The sequence below is a fragment of the Arachis ipaensis genome, chromosome B4 (assembly GCF_059453495.1).
Source record: "Arachis ipaensis isolate K30076 ecotype BB chromosome B4, ASM5945349v1, whole genome shotgun sequence".
NCBI classification, from domain to species: domain Eukaryota; kingdom Viridiplantae; phylum Streptophyta; class Magnoliopsida; order Fabales; family Fabaceae; genus Arachis; species Arachis ipaensis.
The window spans coordinates 118,674,920-118,701,678 of NC_142439.1; the positions used below are offsets into that span (position 1 = coordinate 118,674,920).

Genomic DNA, 26,759 nt, shown 5'->3' on the forward strand with positions numbered 1-26,759 from the left:
AGAAAAGGTATTTTGAATACATTCCTGGCAGGTATTCAAGCTAGATAGTCAAGAAAACACTCACAAATTCATGCACTACTCAAAATAAAGCATTTTCTCTAACCTTATCAATTTATCCATACCAAGATTAATGAAATCTACATGAATATCATAACAATTCAACAAAATCAACAAAAGCTAGCATACCTAAGCAAACTCACAACACCAAGAAATCACAAAATTCACAAGAATCTAAAGCTAGAAGCAAGAAAGTATACACAAGGAAGATCTTACCATGGTGGGGTGTCTCCCACCAAGCACTTTTCTTTAACGTCCTTAAGTTGGACGGTCATGCGCTTAAGTTTCCCCTCCTATCGGTGCATCCGTAAGCAAGAACACCTCTAACTCCTTCGGTGACTTGTAGCCATGGTACTTCTTTACCCGGTGGCCATTCACCTTGAATGTTGTGCCACTTTGAGGGTGGAATAGTTCAACCACAACATAGGGCTTAACCTCCTTCACCCTAAATGGACCATCCCACCTTGAACGAAGCTTTCCGGGCATGAACCAGAGTCTTGAGTTGTATAAGAGAATGTCGTCACCTTCTTTGAAATCCTTTTTGCGGATATGATGATCATGGAATGCCTTAGTTTGCTCCTTGTAAATCCTTGCATTCTCATAGGCCTCTAGCCTAAGGCACTCAAGTTCCTCCAGTTGTAATTTTCTGGCTATACCTGCCTTGGTGAAATCCATGTTACACTGCTTAACCACCCAATAGGCCTTATGCTCAATCTCCACCGGAAGGTGGCATGCCTTACCATAGACAATCCGAAAGGGACTCATCCCCAACGGGGTCTTATAGGCCGTCCTATATGACCATAGTGCATCTCCCAACCGAGAGTTCCAGTCCTTCCTTTGTGGATTCACCACTTTCTCCAAAATTTGCTTAATCTCCCGGTTGGACACCTCTGATTGTCCGTTGGTTTGGGGGTGGCAAGCAGTCGCAACCTTGTGCAATACCCCATAGCGCTTGAGTAGTGCCTCTACTTTTCTGTTGCAAAAGTGGGAACCTTGGTCGCTCACGATTGCTCGTGGTGAGAGAGGCCTAAGTACTAGCCGTATAGTCTAACTTCCGTCTAGCTTGCCGAGTGTGTAACAAAGTTCTTTCAATCTCAAGGTCAAGCTCGGCTAAGCTAGAGTTGGGTTGAGGCCGAGTCATCAAACTTGGGAGTCATAGCACATGTATAAAAGAAATCTAAACTACAAACTAAGTATTGAAAGCAAGTAAACTATCTACACTATTCATATATTCACACAACCAATGTCAAGGCATACATTGCAACCATTCCCTGGTAACAGCGCCAAAAATTTGATAAAAGAATTTATACCAATTCGGAATTTCACAAAATGGATTCGTTAATAGTATAGTAGAAACCAATAATCAATCCTCAAATCAAATTTTAAAGATTTGGTTGTCACAAAGTTCAACCACAATAAAAGTAAACCGAAGTATTCAAACCTCGGGTCATCTCACAAGGAATGGGCAAAACATGTGCATCAACATTGGTTAGAATTCTGGGGTTGGGAGTCATAATCAATAAATTAAACTACTAGACTTAATAAGCAAGAAATCTTAAAGTGCAAAAAACTAAATCAAGTAACTAAAGCTGGGTATGAGCAATTTCAAACTAACAAGAGAACTTCCAATATAATTCTACTCTAGAACTAAGCAAGTAACTATAACTAGAATTAATGCAATTGAAATTTTCGGTTTTCAAATATGAATAATAAAAGGAACTCTTGGCTAGGAATAGGAATTGGGATCACCATCCTTGTCTAATAACCATATCTTGACAATTGTGAGGAACCAAGCTCATTAAGTTTACTTCTATACTTGAAGTATATCAAATAGCTTGATCACCAAATCCATAAGTCCTAACCTAGCTACTAATTGACTTAGTAGTAGGCTAGTGTCAATGATTATCAAATTGACCACTAAAGGTACTCAAATCACCAAATTCATTAGACCCAACGACTCAAGTTTGCCCAATTCCCTTAGCCTAGATCAAGAGTAAAGAAAACTACTCCATAATCAAGGGAAACATTTCATCAAACACATGGTATGCATTAATAAAAGACATATTCAAATTGCAATTAAATTTGAAATTGAAAGTACCCACTAACCATTATCAATGGAAAACCACTCAAATAACACTATTAATCATGAAAAACATCAATGTATCATTAGAAATTCAAGATTCACAAAGTTCATAACATGAATAGAAAATGGGAAATAAAAAGAAAACATAAATCTAATGCAAGATCTCAACAAAATTATACTAGAGAATTCAAATTAAGTAATCAAAACTAGAAATCATCAAAACCCAATTCAGAATTCAACAAGGGAAGATCAAATCAAACTGGATCTAGAGAGGAATAAGGGTTTCTCTCTCTAGAAGAACAAGAACAAAAAACTAGCCAAAATTATGTCTAAGTGTGTAATGAATGATCCCCCCTTTTCCCCTAGAGTTCCTGGGTCTTTTCCATGCAGAATCCAGCTGAATTTGGGCCTGCAGAGCCTCAGAAATTGCCAGCCACGATTTCATTAATGAGGTCACGTGCTGCTCGTCACGCGTATGTGTCGCCTGAGTTTCGCGAATCATGCGTACGCGTGAAGCATGCGTACGCGTCGATGGAGATTCGCCAATCCACGCGAATGCGTCACTTTCGCGTGCCATGCCTAGCTCCTTGCACCCACTCGTGCGTGTGGGCTACGCATGCGCGTCGCATCCGATTCTCCAAAGCCCAATTCTTCATGTTCCTTCCACTTGTGCATGCTTCCTTTCTCTCTTCTAGTTCATTCTTGCCCTACAAACTCTGAAATCACTCAACAAACATATCACGGCATCGAATGGTAATAGAAGAGTATCAAAATATGGCATTTTTAAGGCAAAAGAAGTATGTTTTCCATCATGAAGCAGAATTAGGAAGAGAACATAAAACCATACAATTTTTATGAATAAGTGTGGAAAATATTGACAAAACCCCCCAAATTCTACACAATATAAACCACAAAATTGGGGTTTATCAAGCACCAAGGTATAATACATAAAAGGAGAAGTCTAAGCATTTATATATATACATAACAAAATATAAAAGTCCAAACTCCCATCTTCGCTACAATATAACTTCAGACGCTTAGCAAGGCACATCTGGACCTACATCTGAAAAATAACAATATCGTTTGGAATGAGAACCGGGGGTTCTCAGTGTGGTTAAGGTGCCCACATATATAATAAATAAGGTCCCGGGAAAGCTAGTGGCAATCCTAGAATGCCGACACTCAGATTATAAAACTTAAGGGACTAAAACACAAACCATAAACAGGTGGTCATCTAAGGTCCTAACTTAACCAAAATCGTACCAAAACCCTCAATCTCTTTGCCTTTGCTCCATTCCTCCAACTCCGATGAAATTGCATAGGCAGATAAAACAGACAAGTCAAACACATACAGAAATCATATATAACAAGTAGGCAATTAGAAATTAACATAAATAAATAATTAAGCAAGCCAAGACAATGCACACTCAAACAAAATATACAAATGCACGTGATGTATACCTTTCCTACTAGCCGTGAGCTCACGTGCCGGTTAACTGCCAGAACCCGATACACCCGGTAGCTAACCCTGATACTGTCTCTCGACTGCGCATTTCCAGGAGGCATAAGATCGGGGGATTAGTGCCCTACCCCCATCTCCTAGAGGCATACACTAGGGGAAAATAAATCGGGGGATTAGTTCCCTACCACCTTCCCCTAGTGAGGCCGTGCCATACCGGTCGAGGGATTAGTGCCCTACCACCTTGCTCACATCCCATCAAAACACAATCACAAGGAATGCGGGAGAATGAATCAAGGGATTAGTGCCCTACCGCCTTTCCCACATCCAACATATCACAAAATTAAACTAGAACCCTCAATCTCTTCGACTTTCCTCCATTCCTCCAACTCTGATGCAATTGCATATACATACAAAACAGACAAGTCAAACACATACAGACAGCATATATAACAAGTAGGCAATTAGCAATAACATGAATAAACAATTAAGCAAACCAAGACAATACACACTCAAACAAAATATACAAATGCACATGATGCATGCCTTTCCTACTAGCTGTGAGCTCACGTGTCGGTTAACTGCCAGAACCTGATACACCCGGTACCTAACCTGGATACCGTCTCTCGACTGCGCATGTCCAGGAGGCATAAGATCGGGGGATTAGTGTCCTACCACGTTCTCCTAGAGGCATACACTAGGGAAAAATAAATCGGGAGATTAGTGCCCTACCACCTTCCCCTAGCTAGTGAGGCCATGCCATACCAGTCGGGGGACTAATACCCTACCACCTTGCAGACAGAGAGAGAAAGAATGTGAGGGAATACATCGGGGGATTAGTGCCCTACCACCTTCCTCACATCCCACTAAAACACAATCACAAGGAATGTGGGAGAATGAATCGGGGGATTAGCGCCCTACCGCCTTCCCCATGGTACGCGGAATCGTGATTATACTTTAATTATGTAAAATTCATTGCTCTTTCTTTCCCTGGAAATGGCGCCAAAAACATGATGCGAAGACCATGGTTCACAACTCCGTATAACTAACCAGCAAGTGCATTGGGTCGTCCAAGTAATACCTTACGTGAGTAAGGGTCGAATCCCACGGAGATTGTCGGTATGAAGCAAGCTATGGTCACCTAGCAAATCTCAGTTAGGCAGATATAAATTGATAATGGTGTTTTCGAATAATAAATAATAGAATAGGGATAGAGGTACTTATGTAAATCATTGGTAGGAATTTCAGATAAGCGAATGGAGATGCTTTTCGTTCCTCTGAACCTCTGCTTTCCTGCTATCTTCATCCAATCAGTCTTACTCCTTTCCATGGCTGGCTTTATGTGATACATCATCACTGTCAATGGCTACTTTCGGTCATCTCTCGGGAAAATGATCCAATGCCCTGTCACGGCACGACTAATCGTCTGGAGGCATCACCCTTGTCAATGGCTTCATCTTATCCTCTCAGTGAAAATGATCAATGCACCCTGTCACGGTACGGCTATTCATCTGTCGGTTCTCGATCATGCTGGAATAGGATTTACTATCCTTTTGCGTCTGTCACTAACGCCCTGCAATCGCGAGTTTGGAGCTCGTCACAGTCATCCAATCATTGAATCCTACTTGGAATACCACAGACAAGGTTTAGACCTTCCGGATTCTCTTGAATGCCGCCATCATTCTAGCTTACGCCACGAAGATTCTGGTTAGGAGATCTAAGAGATATTCATTCAATCTAATGTAGAACGGAAGTGGTTGTCAGGCACGCGTTCATAGGGAATGATGATGATTGTCACGTTCATCACATTCAGGGGTGAAGAGCGAATGAATATCTTAGAAGCGAAATAAGATGAATTGAATAGAAAACAGTAGTACTTTGCATTAATCTTTGAGGAACAGTAGAGCTCCACACCTTAATCTATGGAGTGTAGAAACTCTACCGTTAAAATTACATAAGTGAAAGGTCCAGGCATGGCCGAGATGGCTAGCCCCCAAAACGTGATCAATAGATCAAAAGATAATCCAAAGATCCAAAGATGTAAAAAAGACTAGTAAAATGTCCTATTTATAATAAACTAGCTACTAGGGTTTACATGAGTAAGTAATTGATGCATAAATCCACTTCCAGGGCCCACTTGGTGTGTGCTTGGGCTGAGCTTGATTGTTGCACATGTAGAGGTCCTTCTTGGAGTTGAACGCCAGTTTTTGTGCCAGTTTGGGCGTTCAACTCTGGTTTTGGATCCTTTTCTGGCGCTGGACGCCAGATTTGGGCAGAAAGCTGGCGTTGAACACCAGTTTACATCATCTATTCTTGGCCAAAGTATGGACTATTATATATTGCGGGAAAGCCTGGATGTCTACTTTCCAACGCAATTGGAAGCGCGCCATTTCGAGCTCTGTAGCTCCAGAAAATCCACTTTGAGTGCAGGGAGGTCAGAATCCAACAGCATCAGCAGTCCTTCTTCAACCTCTGAATCTGATTTCTGCTCAAGTCCCTCAATTTCATCCAGAAAATACCTGAAATCACAGAAAAACACACAAACTCATAGTAAAGTCCAGAAATGTGAATTTAACATAAAAACTAATGAAAACATCCCTAAAAGTAACTAGATCCTACTAAAAACATACTAAAAACAATGTCAAAAAGCGTATAAATTATCCGCTCATCACAACACCAAACTTAAATTGTTGCTTGTCCCCAAGCAACTGAAAATCAAATAGGATAAAAAGAAGAGAACATACTATAAATTCCAAACTATCAATGAAACATAGCTTTAATCAAATGAGCGGGACTTATAGCTTTTTGCCTCTTGAATAGTTTTGGCATCTCACTTTATCCATTGAGGTTCAGAATGATTGGCATCTATAGGAACTCAGAGTTCAGATAGTGTTATTGATTCTCCTAGTTCAGTATGATGATTCTTGAACACAGCTTCTTTATGAGTCTTGGCCGTGGCCCTAAGCACTTTGTTTTCCAGTATTACCACCGGATACATAAATGCCACAGACACATAATTGGGTGAACCTTTTCAGATTGTGACTCAGCTTTGCTAAAGTCCCCAATTAGAGGTGTCCAGGGTTCTTAAGCACACTCTTTTTTTTTTGCTTTGGACCTTGACTTTAACCGCTCAGTCTCAAGTTTTCACTTGACACCTACACGCCACAAGCACATGGTTAGGGACAGCTTGGTTTAGCTGCTTAGACCAGGATTTTATTCCTTTTAGGCCCTCCTATCCACTGATGCTCAAAGCCTTGGGATCCCTTTTATTTGCCCTTGCCTTTTGGTTTTAAGGGTTATTGGCTTTTTGCTCTTGCCTCTTGGTTTTAAGAGCTTTGGCTTTTTCTGCTTGCTTTTTCTTTTTCTTTCTATTTTTTTTTCGCCTATTTTTTTTTCTCTTTTTTTTCTGCAAGCTTTGTTCTTTGCTGCTTTTTCTTGCTTCAAGAATCATTTTTATGATTTTTCAGATTATCAAATAACATGTTTCCTAGCCATCATTCTTTCAAGAGCCAACATATTTAACATTCTTAAACAACAACTTCAAAAGACATATGCACTGTTCAAGCATACATTAAGAAAACAAGAAGCATTGTCACCACATCAATATAATTAAGCTAAGTTCAAGGATAAATTCGAAACTCATGTATTTCTTGTTCTTTTGAATTAAAACATTTTTCATTTAAGAGAGGTGATGGATTCATAGGACATTCATATCTTTAAGACAAAGTTACTAACTACTAATGATCATGTAATGAAGACACAAACATAGATAAGCACATAACATAGAAACGAAAAACAGAAGAAACAAGAACGAGGAATGAATCCACCTTAGTGATGGTGGCGTTTCCTTCTTGAGGAACCAATGATGTCCTTGAGCTCTTCTATGTCTCTTCCTTGTCTTTGTTGCTCCTCCCTCATTGCTTTTTGATCTTCTCTTATTTCATGGAGCATGATGGAGTGCTCTTGATGTTCCACCCTTAGTTGTCCCATATTGGAACTCAATTCTCCTAGGGAGGTGTTGATTTGCTCCCAATAGTTTTGTGGAGGAAAGTGCATTTGAGGCATTTCCGGGATCTCATGGTGATGAGCTTCATACGCCTCTTGAGCTCCATGAATGGGCTCTTTTGCTTGCTCCATCTTCTTCTTAGTGATGGGCTTGTCCTCTTTAATGAGGATATCTCCCTCTATGTCAATCCCAGCCGAATTGCATAGGTGGCAGATGAGGTGAGGAAAGGCTAACCTTGCCATAGTGGAGGACTTGTCAGCCACCTTGTAGAGTTCTTGAGGTATAATCTCATGAACTTCCACCTCTTCTCCAATCATGATGCTATGGATCATGACGGCCCGGTCTATAGTAACTTCAGACCGGTTGCTAGTGGGAATGATTGAGCATTGAATGAACTCTAACCATCCTCTAGCTACAGGCTTGAGGTCCAATCTTCTTAGTTGAATCGGCTTGCCTTTGGAGTCAATCTTCCATTGAGCTCCTTCTACACATATGTCCATAAGGACTTGGTCCAACCTCTGATCAAAGTTGACTCTCCTTGTGTAGGGGCGTGCGTTCTCTTCCATGTTTGGCAAGTTGAATGCCAACCTCACATTTTCCGGACTAAAATCTAAGTATTTCCCCCGAACCATTGTAACATAGTTCTTTGGATCCGGGTTCTTACTTTGATCATGGTTCTTGGTGATCCATGCATTAGCATAGAACTCTTGAACCATTAGGATGCCGACTTGTTGGATGGGATTTGTTAGAACTTCCCAACCTCTTCTTTGAATTTCATGTCGGATCTCCGGATACTCATTTCTTTTGAGTTTGAAAGGGACCTCAGGGATCACTTTCTTCTTGGCCACAATATCATAGAAGTGGTCTTGATGGACTTTGGAGATGAACCTTTCCATCTCCCATGACTCGGATGTGGAAGCTTTTGTCTTCCCTTTCCCCTTTCTAGAGGATTCTCCGGTCTTAGGTGCCATCAATGGTAATGGAAAAACAAAAAGCTTATGCTTTTACCACACCAAACTTAGAATTTTGCTCGCCCTCGAGCAATAAAAGAAAGAATAGATGAAGAAGAAGAAGAAGAAGAAGAAGAAATGGAAGAGAGGGAGGGTGGGAAGTGTTTCGGCCAAGAAGGGTGTAGAGGGGTGTGTTGTGTGAATTTGATGAAGAATGGAGGGCTTTATATAGAGAAGGGAGGGGGGGAAAGGTTTCGGCCATATGGGTGGGTTTGGGTGGGAAATTGGTTTTGAATTTTTGAAGGTAGGTGGAGTTTATGAGGTAGGTTTATGGGGAAGAGTGGATGGATGTGAGTGGTGAAGAGGTGATGGGGAAGAGAGTTTATGGGGTTGTGTGAAAGAGAGTGGTGAGAAGAAGTGAGTGGGGGTAGGTGGGGATCCTGTGGGGTCCACAGATCCTGAGTGGATCCTGTGGGGTCCACAGATCCTAAAGTGTTCAAGGATTTACATCCCTGCACCCATTAGGCATGTAAAAATGCCTTTGCACACAACTCTGGGCGTTCAGCGCCAGGTTGGTGGCCATTTTGGGCGTTCAACGCCCATTTGTGTGCCATTTCTAGCGTTGAACGCCAGAACCTTGCCTGTTCTGGCGTTCAGCGCCCAGAAGCTGCCCATTTTGGGCGTTCAGCGCCAGAACCATGCTCTGTTCTGGCGCTGAACGCCAGACAGATGCTCCTCCAGGGTGTGATTTTTCTTCTGCTGCTTTTGATTCCGTTTTCAATTTTTATATTTATTTTGTGACTCCACATGATCATGAACCTACAAAGACATATAAATAAGAAAAATATAGTTAGATAAATAAAAAAATTGGGTTGCCTCCCAACAAGCGCTTCTTTAATGTCAATAGCTTGACAGTGGGCTCTCATGGAGCCTCACAGATATGCAAAGCATTGTTGAAACTCTCCAACACCAAACTTAGAGTTTGGTTGTGGCCTCCCAACACCAAACTTAGAGTTTGACTGTGGGGGCTTGGGTTGACTCTGCTTTGAGAGAAGCTTTTTCTGCTTCCTCTCCATGGTTGCAGAGGGAGATCCTTGAGTTTTAAACACAAGGGAGTCCTCATTCCATTGAAGGACTATTTCACCTCTGTCAACATCAATCACAGCTCTTGCTGTGGCCAGGAAAGGTCTTCCTAGGATGATGGATTCATCCTCTTCCTTTCCAGTATCCAGGACTATGAAATCAGCAGGGATGTAAAAGCCTTCAACCTTTACTAACACGTCCTCTACTTGTCCATAAGCCTGTTTTCTTGAACTGTCTGCCATCTCTAATGAGATTTTAGCAGCTTGCACCCCATAGATTCCCAGTTTCTCTATTACAGAGAGGGGCATGAGGTTTATTCCTGAACCAAGGTCACACAGAGCCTTAAAGATCATGGTGCCTATGGTACAGGGTATTATGAACTTTCCAGGATCCTGTCTCTTCTGAGGCAATGTCAGTTGATCCAGATCACTTAGTTCATTGATGAACAAGGGAGGTTCAACTTCCCAAGTATCAATGCCAAATAAGTTGGCATTCAGCTTCATGATTGCACCAAGAAACTTGGCAGTTTGTTCTTCAGTAACATCCTCATTCTCTTCAGAAGAGGAATACTCATCAGAGCTCATGAAGGGCATAAGGGGGTTCAATGGAATCTCTATGGTCTCTAGATGAGCCTCAGAGTCCTTTGGTTCCTCAGAGGGAAGCTCCTTATTGATCACTAGACGTCCCAGGAGGTCTTCCTCCTTGGGATTCACGTCCTCTCCTCTCCTCACAGGTTCGGCCATGGTGCTTATGTCAATGGCCTTGCACTCTCCTTTTGGATTCTCTTCTGTATTGCTTGGGAGAGTACTAGGAGGGATTTCAGTGATCCTTTTACTCAGCTGGCCCACTTGTGCTTCCAGATTTCTAATGGAAGATCTTATTTCATTCATGAAACTTACAGTGGCCTTAGACAGATCAGAGACTAAGTTTGCCAAATTAGAAGTATTTTGTTTAGAGTCATCTGTCTGTTGCTGAGTGGATGATGGAAAAGGTTTATTATTGCTAAACCTGTTTCTTCCACCATTACTAAAGCCTTGTTGAGGCTTTTGATCCTTCCATGAGAAATTTGGATGATTTCTCCATGATGAGTTATAGGTGTTTCCATAAGGTTCACCTAAATAATTTACCTCTGCTATTGCAGGGTTTTCAGGATCATAAGCTTCTTCTTCAGAAGATGCCTCTTGAGTACTGTTGGATGCAGCTTGCATTCCATTCAGACTCTGAGAAATCGTATTGACTTGCTGAGTCAATATTTTATTCTGAGCCAATATGGCATTCAGAGTATCAACTTCAAGAACTCCCTTCTTCATAGGCGTCCCATTACTCACAAGATTCCTCTCAGAAGTGTACATGAACTGGTTATTAGCAACCATGTCAATGAGTTCTTGAGCTTCTGCAGGCGTTTTCTTTAGGTGAATGGATCCACCTGCAGAAGTGTCCAGTGACATCTTTGATAGCTCAGATAAACCATCATAGAATATATCCAGGATGGTCCATTCTGAAAGCATGTTAGAAGGACACTTTTTGGTCAACTGTTTGTATCTTTCCCAAGCTTCATAGAGGGATTCACCTTCTTTCTGTCTGAAGGTTTGAACATCAGCTCTAAGCTTGCTCAGCTTTTGAGGAGGAAAGTACTTGGCTAAGAAAGTTGTGACCAGCTTATCCCAAGAGTTCAGGCTGTCTTTGGGTTGAGAATCCAACCATAATCTAGCTCTGTCTCTTACAGCAAAAGGGAAAAGCATGAGCCTGTAGACTTCAGGATCTACTCCATTAGTCTTAACAGTATCACATATCTGCAAGAATTCAGTTAAGAACTGAAAAGGATCTTCAGATGAAAGTCCATGAAACTTGCAGTTCTGCTGCATCAGAGAAACTAATTGAGGTTTCAGCTCAAAGTTGTTTGCTCCAATGGCAGGAATGGAGATGCTTCTTCCATGTAAATTGGAATTAGGTGCAGTAAAGTCACCAAGCATCTTCCTTACATTATTATTATTTTCGGCTGCCATCTCCTCTTCCTGTTCGAAAATTTCTGAAAGGTTATGTCTGGATTGTTGTATTTTAGCTTCTCTTAGTTTCCTTTTTAGAGTCCTTTCAGGTTCTGGATCTGCTTCCACAAGAATGTTCTTATCCTTGCTCCTTCTCATATGACAAAGAAGAGGGCACAGAAAATAATAATAATAATATGGATCCTTTATACCACAGTATAGGGATCCCTTTGTGAGTGGAAGAGAAGAGGGAGACAAAGAATGTGATGTAAAGAAAGAAACACAACTGTGAAGAGGGCAGAGATGTGAGATGAGATGTTAGTAATTGAATAAATAAATAGAAGGAGATGAGAGAGAAGGAATTTTCGAAAATAATTTTTGAAAAAGAGTTAGTGATTTTTGAAAATAGTTTTTGAAAAATGTTAGTATTTTTTATTTTTTTTATTTTTTTCGAAAAATTTTAAAATCAAAAATAAAAATAATTAGTTAATAAAAAGAAATTTTTGAAAAAGAGGGAAGATATTTTCGAAAATTAGAGAGAGAGAGAGTTGGTTAGGTAGTTTTGAAAAAGTTAAGAAACAAACAAAAAGTTAGTTAGTTAGTTGAAACAAATTTTGAAAATCAATTTTGAAAAGATAAGAAGTTAGGAAGTTAGAAAAGATATTTTAAAAATCAAATTTTTGAAAAAGATAAGATGAGAAGATATTTTTGAAAAGATATGATAGAAATTAGTTTTTGAAAAAGATTTGATTTTTAAAATCACAATTAATGACTTGATTCATAAGAAATCACAAGATATGATTCTAGAACTCAAAGTTTGAATCTTTCTTAACAAGCAAGTAACAAACTTGAAATTTTTGAATCAAAACATTAATTGTTATTGTTATTTTCGAAAATTTGGTATAAAAATAAGAAAAAAATTTTTGAAAAATATTTTTAGAATTTTCAAAAATAACTAAGAATTTTGAAAAAGATTTGATTTTTGAAAAAGATTTTGAAAAAGATAAGATTTTCAAATTGAAAATTTGATTTGACTCATAAGAAACAATTTGATTTTAAAAATTTTTGAAAAAATCAATCCAAATTTTCGAATTTTGATGAGAGAAAATGGGAAAGATATTTTTTTTATTTTTGGATTTTTATGATGAGAGAGAAAAACAACAAAAAGACTCAATGCATGAAAATTTTGAATCAAAACAATGAATGCATGCATGAATGATATGAATGTCAAGATGAAAACCAAGAACACTTTGAATGTCAAGATGAACATCAAGAACATATTTTTGAAAAATTTTTGATGCAAAGAAAACATGTAAGACACCAAACTTAGAAATCTTTCATGTTTAGACTCTAAGAAACGAAAAATGCACATGTAAAACAAGAAAAGAAACAAAACATGAAAACATCAAGATCAAACAAGAAGACTTACCAAGAACAACTTGAAGATCATGAAGAACACTATGAATGCATGATATTTTCGAAAAATGCAAGATGCATATGCAAGTGACACCAAACTTATGATATGACTCAAGACTCAAACAAGAAACACAAAAAATATTTTTGATTTTTATGATTTTCTAATTTTTTTGGATTTTTTCGAAAATTATATGAAAAAGAAAAAATAAGGATTCCAAAATTTTTAACATGAATTCCAGGAATCTTGCATTCTTAATCTAAAGCTTCAGTCCAGGAATTAGACATGGCTCACTAGCCAGCCAAGCTTCACATGCTTCATGAAACACTAGAATTCATTCTTAAAAATTTTGAATCTAAAATTTTTTTTCGAAAACAGGTGAGAAAATTTTTGAAATATTTTTGAAAATTTTTTTTTGAAAAGAAAACAAAAAAAAAGAAAATTACCTAATCTGAGCAACAGGATGAACCGTTAGTTGTCCAAACTCAAACAATCCCCGGCAACGGCGCCAAAAACTTGGTACGCGGAATCGTGATTACACTTTAATTATGTAAAATTCATTGCTCTTTCTTTCCCTGGAAATGGCGCCAAAAACATGATGCCAAGACCATGGTTCACAACTCCGTGTAACTAACCAGCAAGTGCACTGGGTCGTCCAAGTAATACCTTACGTGAGTAAGGGTCGAATCCCACGGAGATTGTCGGTATGAAGCAAGCTATGGTCACCTTGCAAATCTCAGTTAGGCAGATATAAATTGATAATGGTGTTTTCGAATAATAAATAATAGAATAGGGATAGAGGTACTTATGTAAATCATTGGTAGGAATTTCAGATAAGCGAATGGAGATGCTTTTCGTTCCTCTGAACCTCTGCTTTCCTGCTATCTTCATCCAATCAGTCTTACTCCTTTCCATGGCTGGCTTTATGTGATACATCACCACTGTCAATGGCTACTTTCGGTCATCTCTCGGGAAAATGATCCAATGCCCTGTCACGGCACGGCTAATCGTCTGGAGGCATCACCCTTGTCAATGGCTTCATCTTATCCTCTCAGTGAAAATGATCAACGCACCCTGTCACGGCACGGCTATTCATCTGTCGGTTCTCGATCATGCTGGAATAGGATTTACTATCCTTTTGCGTCTGTCACTAACGCCCTGCAATCGCGAGTTTGGAGCTCGTCACAGTCATCTAATCATTGAATCCTACTTGGAATACCACAGACAAGGTTTAGACCCTTCCGGATTCTCTTGAATGCCGCCATCATTCTAGCTTACGCCACGAAGATTCTGGTTAGGAGATCTAAGATATACTCATTCAATCTAATGTAGAACGGAAGTGGTTGTCAGGCACGCGTTCATAGGGAATGATGATGATTGTCACGTTCATCACATTCAGGATGAAGAGCAAATGAATATCTTAGAAGCGAAATAAGATGAATTGAATAGAAAACAGTAGTACTTTGCATTAATCTTTGAGGAATAACAGAGCTCCACACCTTAATCTATGGAGTGTAGAAACTCTACCGTTAAAATTACATAAGTGAAAGGTCCAGGCATGGCTGAGATGGCCAGCTCCCAAAACGTGATCAATAGATCAAAAGATAATCCAAAGATCCAAAGATGTAAAAAAGACTAGTAAAATGTCCTATTTATAATAAACTAGCTACTAGGGTTTACATGAGTAAGTAATTGATGCATAAATCCACTTCCGGGGCCCACTTGGTGTGTGCTTCGGCTGAGCTTAATTGTTGCACGTGTAGAGGTCCTTCTTGGAGTTGAACGCCAGTTTTTGTGCCAGTTTGGGCGTTCAACTCTGGTTTTGGATCCTTTTCTGGCGCTGGACGCCAGATTTGGGCAGAAAGCTGGCGTCGAACGCCAGTTTACGTCATCTATTCTTGGCCAAAGTATGGACTATTATATATTGCTAGAAAGCTCTGGATGTCTACTTTCCAACGCAATTGGAAGCGCGCCATTTCGAGTTCTGTAGCTCCAGAAAATCCACTTTGAGTGCAGGGAGGTCAGAATCCAACAACATCAGCAGTCCTTCTTCAACCTCTGAATCTGATTTCTGCTCAAGTCCCTCAATTTCAGCCAGAAAATACCTGAAATCACAGAAAAACACACAAACTCATAGTAAAGTCCAGAAATGTGAATTTAACATAAAAACTAATGAAAACATCCCTAAAAGTAACTAGATCCTACTAAAAACATACTAAAAACAATGTCAAAAAGCGTATAAATTATCCGCTCATCACCCCACATCCAACATATAACAAAACATAAAGAATGTAAGGTAAAAAGATGGAGAGGATTAGCGCCCTACCGCCTTCCTTACATCCTACAAAACATAATCACATGGAATGCAGGGGAATGAATCGAGAGATTAGCGCCCTATCGCCTTCCCCACACCCTATACATCCATACTATCATCATGTTCATTTAATCTCAATTCATTAATCAGACATCATCACCAATTCTACACTTTCCCAACCTCAATTTATCCTTCAAAGGTTGGACTAAGTCCTTATAGACATTTGTGTGGAAGGAGCTCAATAGAAGAGAGATTCAAGAGGGAAGCCGGTTCAACTAAGAAGGCTTGACCTCAAGCTAGTGGCTAGGGGATGGTTGGAGTTCATCCAACGCTCAATCATTTCCACTAGCAACCGGTCTGAAGTTACTATAGACCGGGCTATCATGATCCATAGCATCATGAATGGAGAGGAAGTAGAAGTTCATGAGGTTATATCCCTATAACTCTACAATGTGGCGGACAAGTCCTCTACTTTGGCAAGGTTAGCCTTCCCTCATCTCATTTGTCACCTCTGCAATTCAGCTGGAATTGACATAGAGGAAGACACCCTCATTGATGAAGACAAATCCATCACTAAGAAAAAGATGGAGCAAACAAGAGAGCCCACTCATGGACCTCAACAAGAGCATGAGAAAATTCCTCATCATGAAATCCCTGAGGTGCCTCAAGGGATGCACTTTCCTCCACAAAATTATTGGGAGCAAATTAACACCTCCCTAGGAGAATTAAGTTTCAATATGGGACAACTAAGGGTGGATCACCAAGAGCATTCCATCCTCCTCCATGAAATTAGAGAAGACCAAAGATCCATGAGGGAGGAGCAACAAAGGCAAGGAAGAGACATTGAGGAGCTAAAGCACTCCATAAGATCCTCAAGAGGAAGAACTAGCCGCCATCACTAAGGTGGACCCATTCTTTAATTTCCTTGTTCTTTATTTTTCTGTTTTTCGAAAATTATGCTTTATGTTTTATTTATGTTTGTCTTATTACATGATCACAAGTGTCTATGCCTTAAAGCTATGAATGTCCTATGAATCCTTCACATTTCTTAAATGAAAAATGTTTTAATTGAAAAAGGGCAAGAAGTACATGAATTTCAAATTTTAAAATAGTTTAATTATTTTGATGTGGTGGCAATACCTTTTGTTTTCTGAATGAATGCTTGAACAGTGCATATTTTTTATATTGTTGTTTATGAATGTTAAAATTGTTGGCTCTTGAAAGAATAATGAGAAAGGAGAAATGTTATTGATGATCTAGAAAATCATAAAATTGATTCTTGAAGCAAGAAAAAGCAGTGAAAAGCAAAGCTTGCGGAATAAAAATGGCAAAAAAAAGGAAAAAGAAAAAGAAAAAGCAAGCAGAAAAAGCCAATAACCCTTTGAACCAAAAGGCAAGGGTAAAAAGAATCCAAGGCTTTGAGCATTAATGGATAGGAGGGCCCACAGGAATAAAATCCTGGCCTAAGCAGCTAAACCAAGCTGTCCCTAACCATGTGCTTGTGGCGTGAAGGTGTCAAGTGAAAAGCTTGAGACTGAGTGGTTAAAGTCGTGGTCCAAAACAAAAAGAGTGTGCTTAAGAGCTCTGGACACCTCTAATTAGGGACTCTAGCAAAGCTAAGTCACAATCTGAAAAGGTTCACCCAGTTATGTGTCTGTGGCATTTATGTATCCGGTGGTAATACTGGAAAACAAAGTGCTTATGGCCACGACCAAGACTCATAAAGTAGCTGTGTTCATGAATCAACATACTGAACTAAGAGAATCAATAACACTATCTGAATTCTGAGATCCTATAAATGCCAATCATTCTGAACTTCAAAGGATAAAGTGAGATGCCAAAACTGTTCAGAAGCAAAAAGCTAAAAGCCCCGCTCATCTAATTAAGACTGATCTTCATAGATGTTTTTGGAATTTATTGTATGTTCTCTTCTTTTTATCCTATTTTATTTTTAGTTTCCTGGGGACAAACAACAATTTAAGTTTGGTGTTGTGATGACCGGATAATTTATACGCTTTTTGGCATCGTTCTTAGTATGTTTTTAGTATATTTTAGTTACTTTTTATTATATTTTTAATAGGTTTTAAATAAAAATCACATTTCTAGACTTTACTATGAGTCTGTGTATTTTTCTATGATTTCAGGTACTTTTTGGCTGAAATTGAGGGACCTAGGCAAAAATCTGATTCAGAGGCTGAAAAAGGACTGCAGATGCTGTTGGATTCTGACCTCCCTGCACTCGAAGTGGATTTTCTGGAGCTACAGAAGCCTAATTGGCGCGCTCTCAATTGCGTTGGAAAGTAGACATCCTGGACTTTCCAGTAATATATAATAGTCCATACTTTGCCCGAGTTTTAATAATGCAAACTGGCGTTTAAACGCCAACTTTCTACCCTATTCTGGCGTTAAACGCCAGAACTGGCATAAAAGCTGGAGTTAAACGCCCAAACTGGCAGAAAAGATGGCGTTTAACTCCAAGAAAAGTTTCTACATGTGAAAGATTCAATGCTCAGCCCAAGCACACACCAAGTGGGCCCCGGAAGTGGATTTCTACATCATCTACTCATTTCTGTAAACCCTAGGCTACTAGTTCTCTATAAATAGGACCTTTTACTATTGTATTTTTATCTTTGATTAGTCTTATGCTATCTTAGGTGTTTATGGGTGCTGGCCATTCGGCCATGCCTGGACCTTGTTCTTATGTATTTTCAACGGTGGAGTTTCTACACACCATAGATTAAGGTGTGGAGCTCTGCTGTTCCTCATGAATCAATGCAAAGTACTATTTTTTTTCTATTCAATTCACGCTTATTCTTGTTCTAAGATATTCACTCGTACTTCAATCTGATGGATATGATGATCCGTGACACTCATCATCCTCCTCCCTTATGAACACGTGCCTGACAACCACCTCCGTTCTACCTTCGATTGAGTGTGTATCTCTTAGCCTCCTGGTTCAGATCAGAGTCTTTGTGGTATAAGCTAGAATCAATTGGCAGTATTCTTGAGATTCGGAAAGTCTAAACCTTGTCTGTGGTATTTCGAGTAAGATCTGGGATGGAATGACTGTGACGAGCTTCAAACTCTCGAGTGTTGGGCGTAATGACAGACGCAAAAGGATCAATAGATCCTATTCCAACATGAGTGAGAACCGACAGATGATTAGCCGTGCGGTGACAGCGCATTTGGACCATTTTCACTGAGATGACAGACGGTAGCCATTGACAACGGTGATCCCCCAACATACAGCTTGCCATGGAAAGGAGTATGAATGATTGGATGAAGGCAATGGGAAAGAAGAAGTTCAGGAGGAACAAAGCATCTCCATACGCTTATCTGAAATTCCTACCAATGAATTGCATAAGTATCTCTATCCTATTTTATGTTTTATTTATATTTCAATTATCAAAACCTCCATAACCATTTGAATCTGCCTGACTGAGATTTACAAGATGACCATAGCTTGCTTCAAGCCGACAATTTTCGTGGGATCGACCCTTACTAACGTAAGGTAGTACTTGGACGACCCAGTGCACTTGCTGGTCAGCTACACGGAGTTGTGTGAAAAGTGTGTGATCTCAATTTTGTGTATCACTGACCTATTAGAGTGAGGCGTGCTCCTCGATGTGGCACTGGTTCTCATTTACTTGGTGCATTTGAAGATGATGGCCAGCGTGATGGAGATGATTAGATCGTGTATATGTGCATGTTTGAGTAGTTATTTTCTACGTATGTTACATATATATATCCAAAACTGTACGACTTCAGATTTCTTTCCAGTGTTATGTTTTGAACTTATGTGGTATGACTGTATGACCCTATCTTTGCATATGTATCTGTTACATTTTATATTTATGTTCATGACTGCATGTCCACATATTCTCGTAGGTATATGTTGCATGAATTTTCAATTTGTTTTTGCGTTAGAGAAAATCATATTAAATGAGTACCCAAGAACTGCTTACCATACAACTGACAAGAAAAACAAATACATCACTACAAGTTAAGAAAGTACTAATGCATTACCATAAACAAAAACAAACACAAATGCCTACCATTGTGACATGATAACATGTAAGATAGCACAATGAATAACCAAGACGAACAACAACTACTACTTAACATAATACAGAGAGTTGAAAACATCTAATCCTATGACCCGACTGTCAAACCTCGATGAGGGCAACTCCTACGAGTGTGGCCGGGTTGCCTACAAAGCCTACGTTGCTTCGATCTACTGGTGTCAACTTCATCCATGTTGTTGCGGATCCAAGTGGATCGTGGTCGCCCTTCTTTAGCGCGTCGCATATTAGGGTCAGGGATGACAATCGGTCCGTCATATGGCAGCCAAAGTCCCTCTTGAATACAAGGTGCAAAGCCCATCTAGTACACCTTGAATACCTTATACATGTTATAAACTTCATCAACATATGTGGCCCAATCTAGCCGTGACTGAGCATAGCATGCGATTGCATAGTAGTAGGGGTAGTGTAAGGCCTGAAAGTGCCCACAGTTGCATGTACGATCTCTTAGAGAAAATCAATAGGTTCCCAACGAGAAGTTACCTGTAGAGTAGTCTCGACCACGGTATACTCAGCCTGATGATAGGTGAAAATTAGATTTTCACACAAAACTCACCGGCAAGTGTACCGGGTCGCATCAAGTAGTAATAACTCACAAGAGTGAGGTCGATCCCACAGGGATTGATGGATCACGCAACTTTAGTGGGTGATTAGTTTAGTCAAGCTAACATTGGTGAATTGGATGGAATTTAACTGGCAGAAAGTAAATTGCAATGAATTATAAATTGCAGAAAGTAAAATGGACAGAAGCTTAAATTTGCAGAAGCTTAAAGAGCAAGAAAAGTAAATTGGCAAAATCTTAAACGACAAGAAAGGTAAATTGCATGAAATGTAAAGGGGGCTAGATGCTGGAAAGTAAAGAAAGTAATAGATCAATCAATCAGAACAATTGCAGAGAATGTAAATGTGCAAGAAAGTAAATCAAGCTCAATGTGAATGTGAAAATTGCAGAAGAACAGAATTTTAGATTTGCAGGAAAAGTAAATTTGGATCTCAATAATTTCAAATGTAAAGTTGTAGAAAGTGAATTTGCAGGAAAGAAGAGTGTAGCAGAGAATTTCAGAAATTGAAAATTTGCATAAGCCAAATTGAATTTAATTATAACAGTAATGTAAAATTTCAGAAAAGGAAAAGAAAGCTAAGCTCTCTACCAAAGCCTTCTACCCTACTCCTAATGCTCTCTAGCAGAGCCAGCCTTTTTCTAAAATGAAACAGATGTCTTTTTATAGGCTTTACAAAAATGAAAATAAAATTAGAATTGAAATCAAACAAATTAAATAAAATTCCTAATCTAGCTTGTTCTTGTGCCTTTGAATTATGTCAATGGGCTTTGCTTGCTTTGGGGTTTCAATGGGTTGATTTGGATTTGGCTTTGAATGAATATGGATCCGGATTGCCTTAGTTCAAGTTGGTTTGGTGTGTGGGAACCTTCCAGGGGAGCACTCCGTTGAGTTAGTGAGTGTTGCGCTCACTTGCCTTGTGTGCTTCTCTTGTCCCAGGCTCCTTGGTGTAGCGCTCAGTTAGAATTGTGAATGTAGCGCTACACATGCTGCCTTGTTTCCCCCTTCGAGCCTTGGGTGCTCCCCTTTGTGCCAATTTCCTTTTGCCCATAGCGCTCACTTATTGAGCGCTCAGTTCACTCATTGAGCGCTACTCTTTGTGTGTGGACAGCACAAATCCCTTGCTCCCAAGCTTGGAAATCACGATAAAGTGAAAAGAGTGAACGTAGCATTCCTGTAATTGAGCACTATGCTTTTTGGGCCTTTGGTTGAGCGCTACATGGTTCCCCTCTTCGAGCCTTGGTGTGAGCACTTGCTTGGTTGGTTTTTGAACCTTAAAGATGCCTATTACTTGTGCTTCAATTTCATGCCAAATATAGATTGTTATATATCGTTGGAAAGCTCTGAATGTCAGCTTTCCAACGCAACTGGAAGCACATCAATTGGACATCTGTAGCTCAAGTTATGACCTTTTGAAGGAGGCATGGTCATGCTGTCACAAGGCTTTAAGAAAAACCCGAAAAAGTTAACAATTTTAACGTAGCGCTCCCTTCAATGAGCGCTAGCCTTTGTTTCTTTCATTCATGGTCATGGACCACGCTTTTAAAAGCGTGGTCTAAGGCATCAAAGTATGCTCCAACTTCAAAGTGTGCCCCAAAACTCTTTTTTTCTCCTTTTTAGCTTATTTTGTGCTCTTTTGCTTCTTTTTCTTCTTATTTTCTACAAAGTTTATAAAATCAAAAGATCAAAGAAATATACCATTTAAGCACAAAAGAATGCAATATTTAAGCACAAATTATCAAATTTCTTGTATGAAAAAGCATAGAAAAATATGACATGATGACATGTCATCACCTGATACCTATCGAACGGTGTCACTATGAAGCACCTTGAATCTCTCAAGTTCTGCTCAATGGCTTTCACAAGCGCTTGGCAAAACCGGTGCCTATATCCCAACTGTGCTTCTTCCGTCAGCCCTGAAGCACGCAGCCCCCACCCCCTTTCTTCCTAAACACAATACACACACAAAACAGAGAAAGAAACGCAGAGATAGAGAGGGAGAAGAGAAGCCCGCGAGCTACCACCGCGTCGCCATTACTGAGCTGCAGCGCCGCCGTCTAGCCTCGTCCCGCCGTGTTACCATGGTCACCGTTGCTGTTGCAAGGAAAGGGGAGAGGGCCGAAGCTGCACGTCCGAGGGAGAAGGGTGGATGCTATTCGCCGTGCCGCCTCCCTAGAGCTCGCCGTCGAGCTGCTTCGCCGTGCCATCCCGTCCATAGAGCCCAAGCCCGCATCGCCGTCGTTCATTCGCGTTCTGCCGCCGCCGCTTCAAGGCTCTGTCATTGCTGCTGACGTCGCCGAAAGGAGGAGAGCGACCACCACGAGGAGCCACCACCGCGAGGGTTCCGCCGCCGTCGTTCCAGTGCCGCCGTTCATGCCCTCTGTTCCCTTCGTCGTTCTGTCCAGCATCACCAGCACTGAAGTCAGCTTCTACCATCGTCAAGCTTTGTTGGAGTTGGTGCTGTTTTTGGAGGTTTGGAGTGGAGGCTTGCCTAGTTCTGTCTCTGCTCTTGGTTCTTGCAGCTGCCGGAGCCTTTGCCGCCATCAAAGCTGCTGTGGATTCGTAATATTGGGTTTACCGCATTTAAATTCTGCAAATTTCAACACTCTGAGGTAGGAGATTTAACGTTTTTAATTTAGAATGCCTACAAAGTTATTTGGATAAGTGCAAATGGTTAACAATGGTTAGGAATTTCTTAATTGACATGAATGATTTGAAATGCATTTGAAATTAGTTAGTTGTTGTGATTATTCTGAGCTGTGATTGAATTTAGATGCTGTTGTGAATAATGATTAATTTTGTATAGTTTATTAAATTGAAATATGCCGAGTAAATTATTGAAAAGTTGTGGTATGGATAACTGATGAATTGAGTTTGGATTGTTGCTGTGAATGTAATTGGTTTTGTTGTTATGAGAGACTAATTGATAGAAATAAGCTTGGTTTGAGGTTGTGAAACTTGAATTAAGCTTGATGATGTTTTAGTGTTTCAATAGGAGTATTGAATTCAGGTTATGGCTGTGAATGTTCTTGGGCATTGTTGTGAGTACTTAAAGCTGTAATTGATATTGGTTTTTCTGATTTTGATGGAATTGTTGAAAAGTTCTGATTCTATATGATTATACTGAATTAGTTGAGTTGTGTGGCTGTATTTTGGTTATTGAGAACAAGCGTTTGCTGTAGATTTTAGTAATTTGATATGTTAAAATGGCTGTGAAATTGACTTGTGACTGGTTGGAATTGGTTTTGATGCTTGTTAATGTTGATTCGTGATTAATTAGGGTTATGCTTGAGAACTGTTAAAAGATTGAAGTTTGATTACCGAATTATTCTCTTGAAATATGATTGGAATTATGAAAGGCTGATTTTTGGGATTACTGGTTGATTGAGTTAATTTGAAAGGATTCTATGACCTATGAATTTAGTTATGAATTGATGAGATAAAAATTGGATCATTGGATTATGTGAGAGTTGCGAATTGTAGATTTTCTGATTGATTGGGAATCTCCTGTTGTGATAATTGTTGAGAAAGGTTTGATGAGATGTTGAAAAGAGGGAACCCGTAAGGGTGGCTAGGTTCGAATTTTAGGGGAAGTGTTGTCAAAATTTTATAAAATCTGAGGTTATGTCTGAAATGTTCTTTTAAAAGAGTAAGATTTGGAAAATTATATTATTTGGTTTTAATTTACTAAGAAAAGAAATGAATTATGTTTTTTTCAGTTTTATTCATTGAGAAAAAATATTATGTTTAAGCTGAATTTATTACGAAAAGGATTCTGTTTTGAGTTGATTTATTAAGAATAGAAAGAAATATGTTTTGAGTTTGATTTAATATGAAAAGAGTTGTGTTTTGGGTTTGAAATAAAGGATTATCTTTTTAGAAATTTGGTGAAATAATAATATTTGAATTTGAATAGTAAGAGAGATGATTTTTGAATCTTTGTGAAGTTAGTGAACTTGAAAAAGAGTTCTATTTGATTATTTCCAAAGAGAGGTTATGTTTTGAAAAGTGTTTAATGAATTTAAAATAAATAATTTTTCTTAAGTCTTTCGATAGAAAACCAAATTGAAAAATAGTTTTATGGATAAATGCCTGAGAAAGTTAAGAAAGGTTTAAAGAAAAATGTTAAGAACTCAAAGGGAAAAAGAGAATGACGAATTGATATGTGGATTGTTGTGTTTTAGAAAGGATAATGAAAAGTGATAAAAGGCGAAAAAACCCCACGAACTGTTAGTTGTTTAACTACGAGGAAAAGCCCACGAATTGATAATTGGTTAAAATCAGAAAGTACCCACGAACTGAATGATCATTGATCTCGGGGAAACCTATAAATTGTTATTTGTTTTATATGCGGGAAAAACCCACGGACTGATAATCATTGATTACGGGAATAACCCATGAATTTTTGTATGTTGATCTCGGGTATAACCCACGAACTGAAGATCATTGTTTGCTGTGTATTGATCTCGGGTATAACCCACGAACTGAAGACCGCTATGTTATTGTGTATTGATCTCGGGGAATAACCTACGAACTAAAGATCTCTGTTTTGTTGGTGAATTGATCTCGGGGACGCCCACGAACTGAGGATCATTGTTTCCCCTTGTGCGTATATTATGGGGTCGGGCTTTGCGCCGACTGCTGGTAGTCACGAAGGAGTGGTATTCTTACCACCGACACATATGCACTAAGGACACAACGGGAAACCATATTTGAGACTTGTTCCTAGGTAATGTCGGGCTACAGGGTGTAAACCAACACGTGAGCTCATGGCCTGCTTAGAACAGACATGCATCATATTGTTTGTGTATTTGCATTTGACTGTGTTTGCTTGTATTGCTTCTCTATGGTTGTGTTGTTTGTCTTGTTGTGACTTGCTGGTATGTTAAACTAAATTTCTTGTTTGTACTATTAGTTTGTGAATGTATTAAATTGATTAAGAATTGACGTTTTGATTGAGAATTAATTATGTGACTGAGAGATGGTTAATGTGACCAGTTTTATATTTAGAATTTGTTGAGAGATTTTGAAAGAGGTAATTAATTAGCTAAAATAAAACCAAGAGTATTTTTAAAAAGGTTTGATAAATATATGGTTTCCTTGAGTATGTTAATTATTTGCATGTTAATCATTACTTTTACGCCATTCCCATTCCCTACTGAGAACGTGTGGTTTGTTCTCACCCCAAAATCTTCCACCCTTTCAGTGACACAGGTTCAAAGACTCAGTTTGAAGCTGCGGACGATTGTTGGACTATATTTATGAGTTAAGTGTATGAGTTAATTTGCTTTCATAGAATTTCCTCGCCCTTATTGCTTAAGATTTTTATTTTATACAGAGGGATAGGATTTGTATCTGAGTTTTATTTGAAATCTTTTGTATGACAGATATTATTATTAATAATTATGTATATTATTATTACTTGGTGATGTTTGCTATATGATTTTAAATAATAAAAACAAAATTTTTCTGGAATTTTCTATAAAACTAAATCGCGATATCGAACTAAAGGCTCAATAGTAAATAGTTAATAAAGGAAAGCAGGTTGGTAACGCCTTACTTTCGGTATGATCATGACGTTCTGGAAGTTGGGTCGTTACACAGAGCCTTGAGCTTTGAGGGAGTGCATTTGCACTTGAGCCTAACCTTCACTCTAAGTGTTTTGTTTTCAAGCTTTTTGCTTGATACATAAACACCACAAGTACTTAACAATTTAATTGTCATTGGTACTCAGAGCCTTTAACTTTCTCATTCTTTCCCTTTTTCTTGCTGTAACTGTATTTGCTTTTTTCAAGGTTTTCATGATTTCCAAAGATTTCACAAAATGTCCTAGATGAAAACTTCAATAAAATAAAATCCAATGCAATTGAGCAACCATTAACCATACTAGCCTTCCAATATTTGTATGCACATGCTAAATTCTTCTTTAATTCCTTGTTTATTTATGATCATGATACTTTACTGCTTTGAACTTTACAAAACTTAAGTTGGTAGTCATAGTGGCATAGCAACATCTTACAGATCAAAATTCAGGTTATGCTTATTCATACACACATGTAAACAGAGAAGATAAATACAATCATGCAATTTAAAGTGCTGGAAACAAATGAGAGGAAAAGGAACTTTACAATCTTGTAATTCATCTTCTCTATTGTTGTCATTTTCCTCTTATTCTTTCCTTTCCCTTGCTAAACTCATAATGCTTGCTCATCCTCAAGCAACAATTAGAACAATAGCTATGAGGCTAAAATGGATCATGAATGTCTTACACAATAGAATGTTAGCAATACATGTGTTTTAAGCAAGCAAAATTAAGGATAACAATCAAGGCACAAGAGACAGAGACATTGTGATTACAAAAATAAGAGGGTGTGCATGATACATTGCATAAAGAATGAATGGCACACCAAACTTAGTGTGACACTTTCACTTGGAGTTGATGCAAGTATCCAGTAAAGATTGGAAGTAAATTTTGTTGCATAGCAACACCAAACTTAGAATGCAATCACATGTCCATTTAATTTAAATTAAAACTAAGCAAATGAAACTGTTATATGTTAAGTACAATCACCAAGCCAAGAACCTGTCATGAATAAGGATCTCTTAGTGATGTATTAACAAAAACAGTTAATAGAAGAAAGCATTAAAAATAAAGAAATGACTAAAACAAAGGAAAAACTAAAATTGTCTAACTAAAAAAAAGATAACACTGCAAAGGGCATTATGATTATGCAGACAAGTGGTGTTGCTTAATGAATTGCATAGA

General features: G+C 38.8%; 1 protein-coding gene, 1 non-coding gene and 1 pseudogene across 2 annotated transcripts; 2 read left to right on the top strand and 1 right to left on the bottom strand.

Annotated features, from left to right (window-relative positions):
- Nucleotides 1–336: 336 nt before the first annotated feature.
- On the bottom strand, nucleotides 337–732 carry LOC107636896 (uncharacterized). The gene has a single exon (XM_016340367.1). The coding sequence runs from the start codon at nucleotides 730–732 to the stop codon at nucleotides 337–339; it is 396 nt and encodes a 131-aa protein (XP_016195853.1).
- A 10,408-nt stretch (nucleotides 733–11,140) lies between these two features.
- On the top strand, nucleotides 11,141–11,248 carry LOC148568942 (small nucleolar RNA R71). The gene has a single exon (XR_015881586.1). It is a non-coding gene; the product is annotated as a small nucleolar RNA R71 (small nucleolar RNA).
- Nucleotides 11,249–19,527: 8,279 nt separating this feature from the next.
- LOC148568943 (uncharacterized) lies at nucleotides 19,528–23,054 on the top strand (annotated as a pseudogene).
- The last annotated feature ends 3,705 nt before the right edge of the window (nucleotides 23,055–26,759 follow it).

Bases quoted from the DNA above. Each gene is read 5' to 3' on its own strand.
- LOC107636896 (XM_016340367.1), bottom strand. From the start codon at position 732: ATGGATTTCACCAAGGCAGGTATAGCCAGAAAATTACAACTGGAGGAA.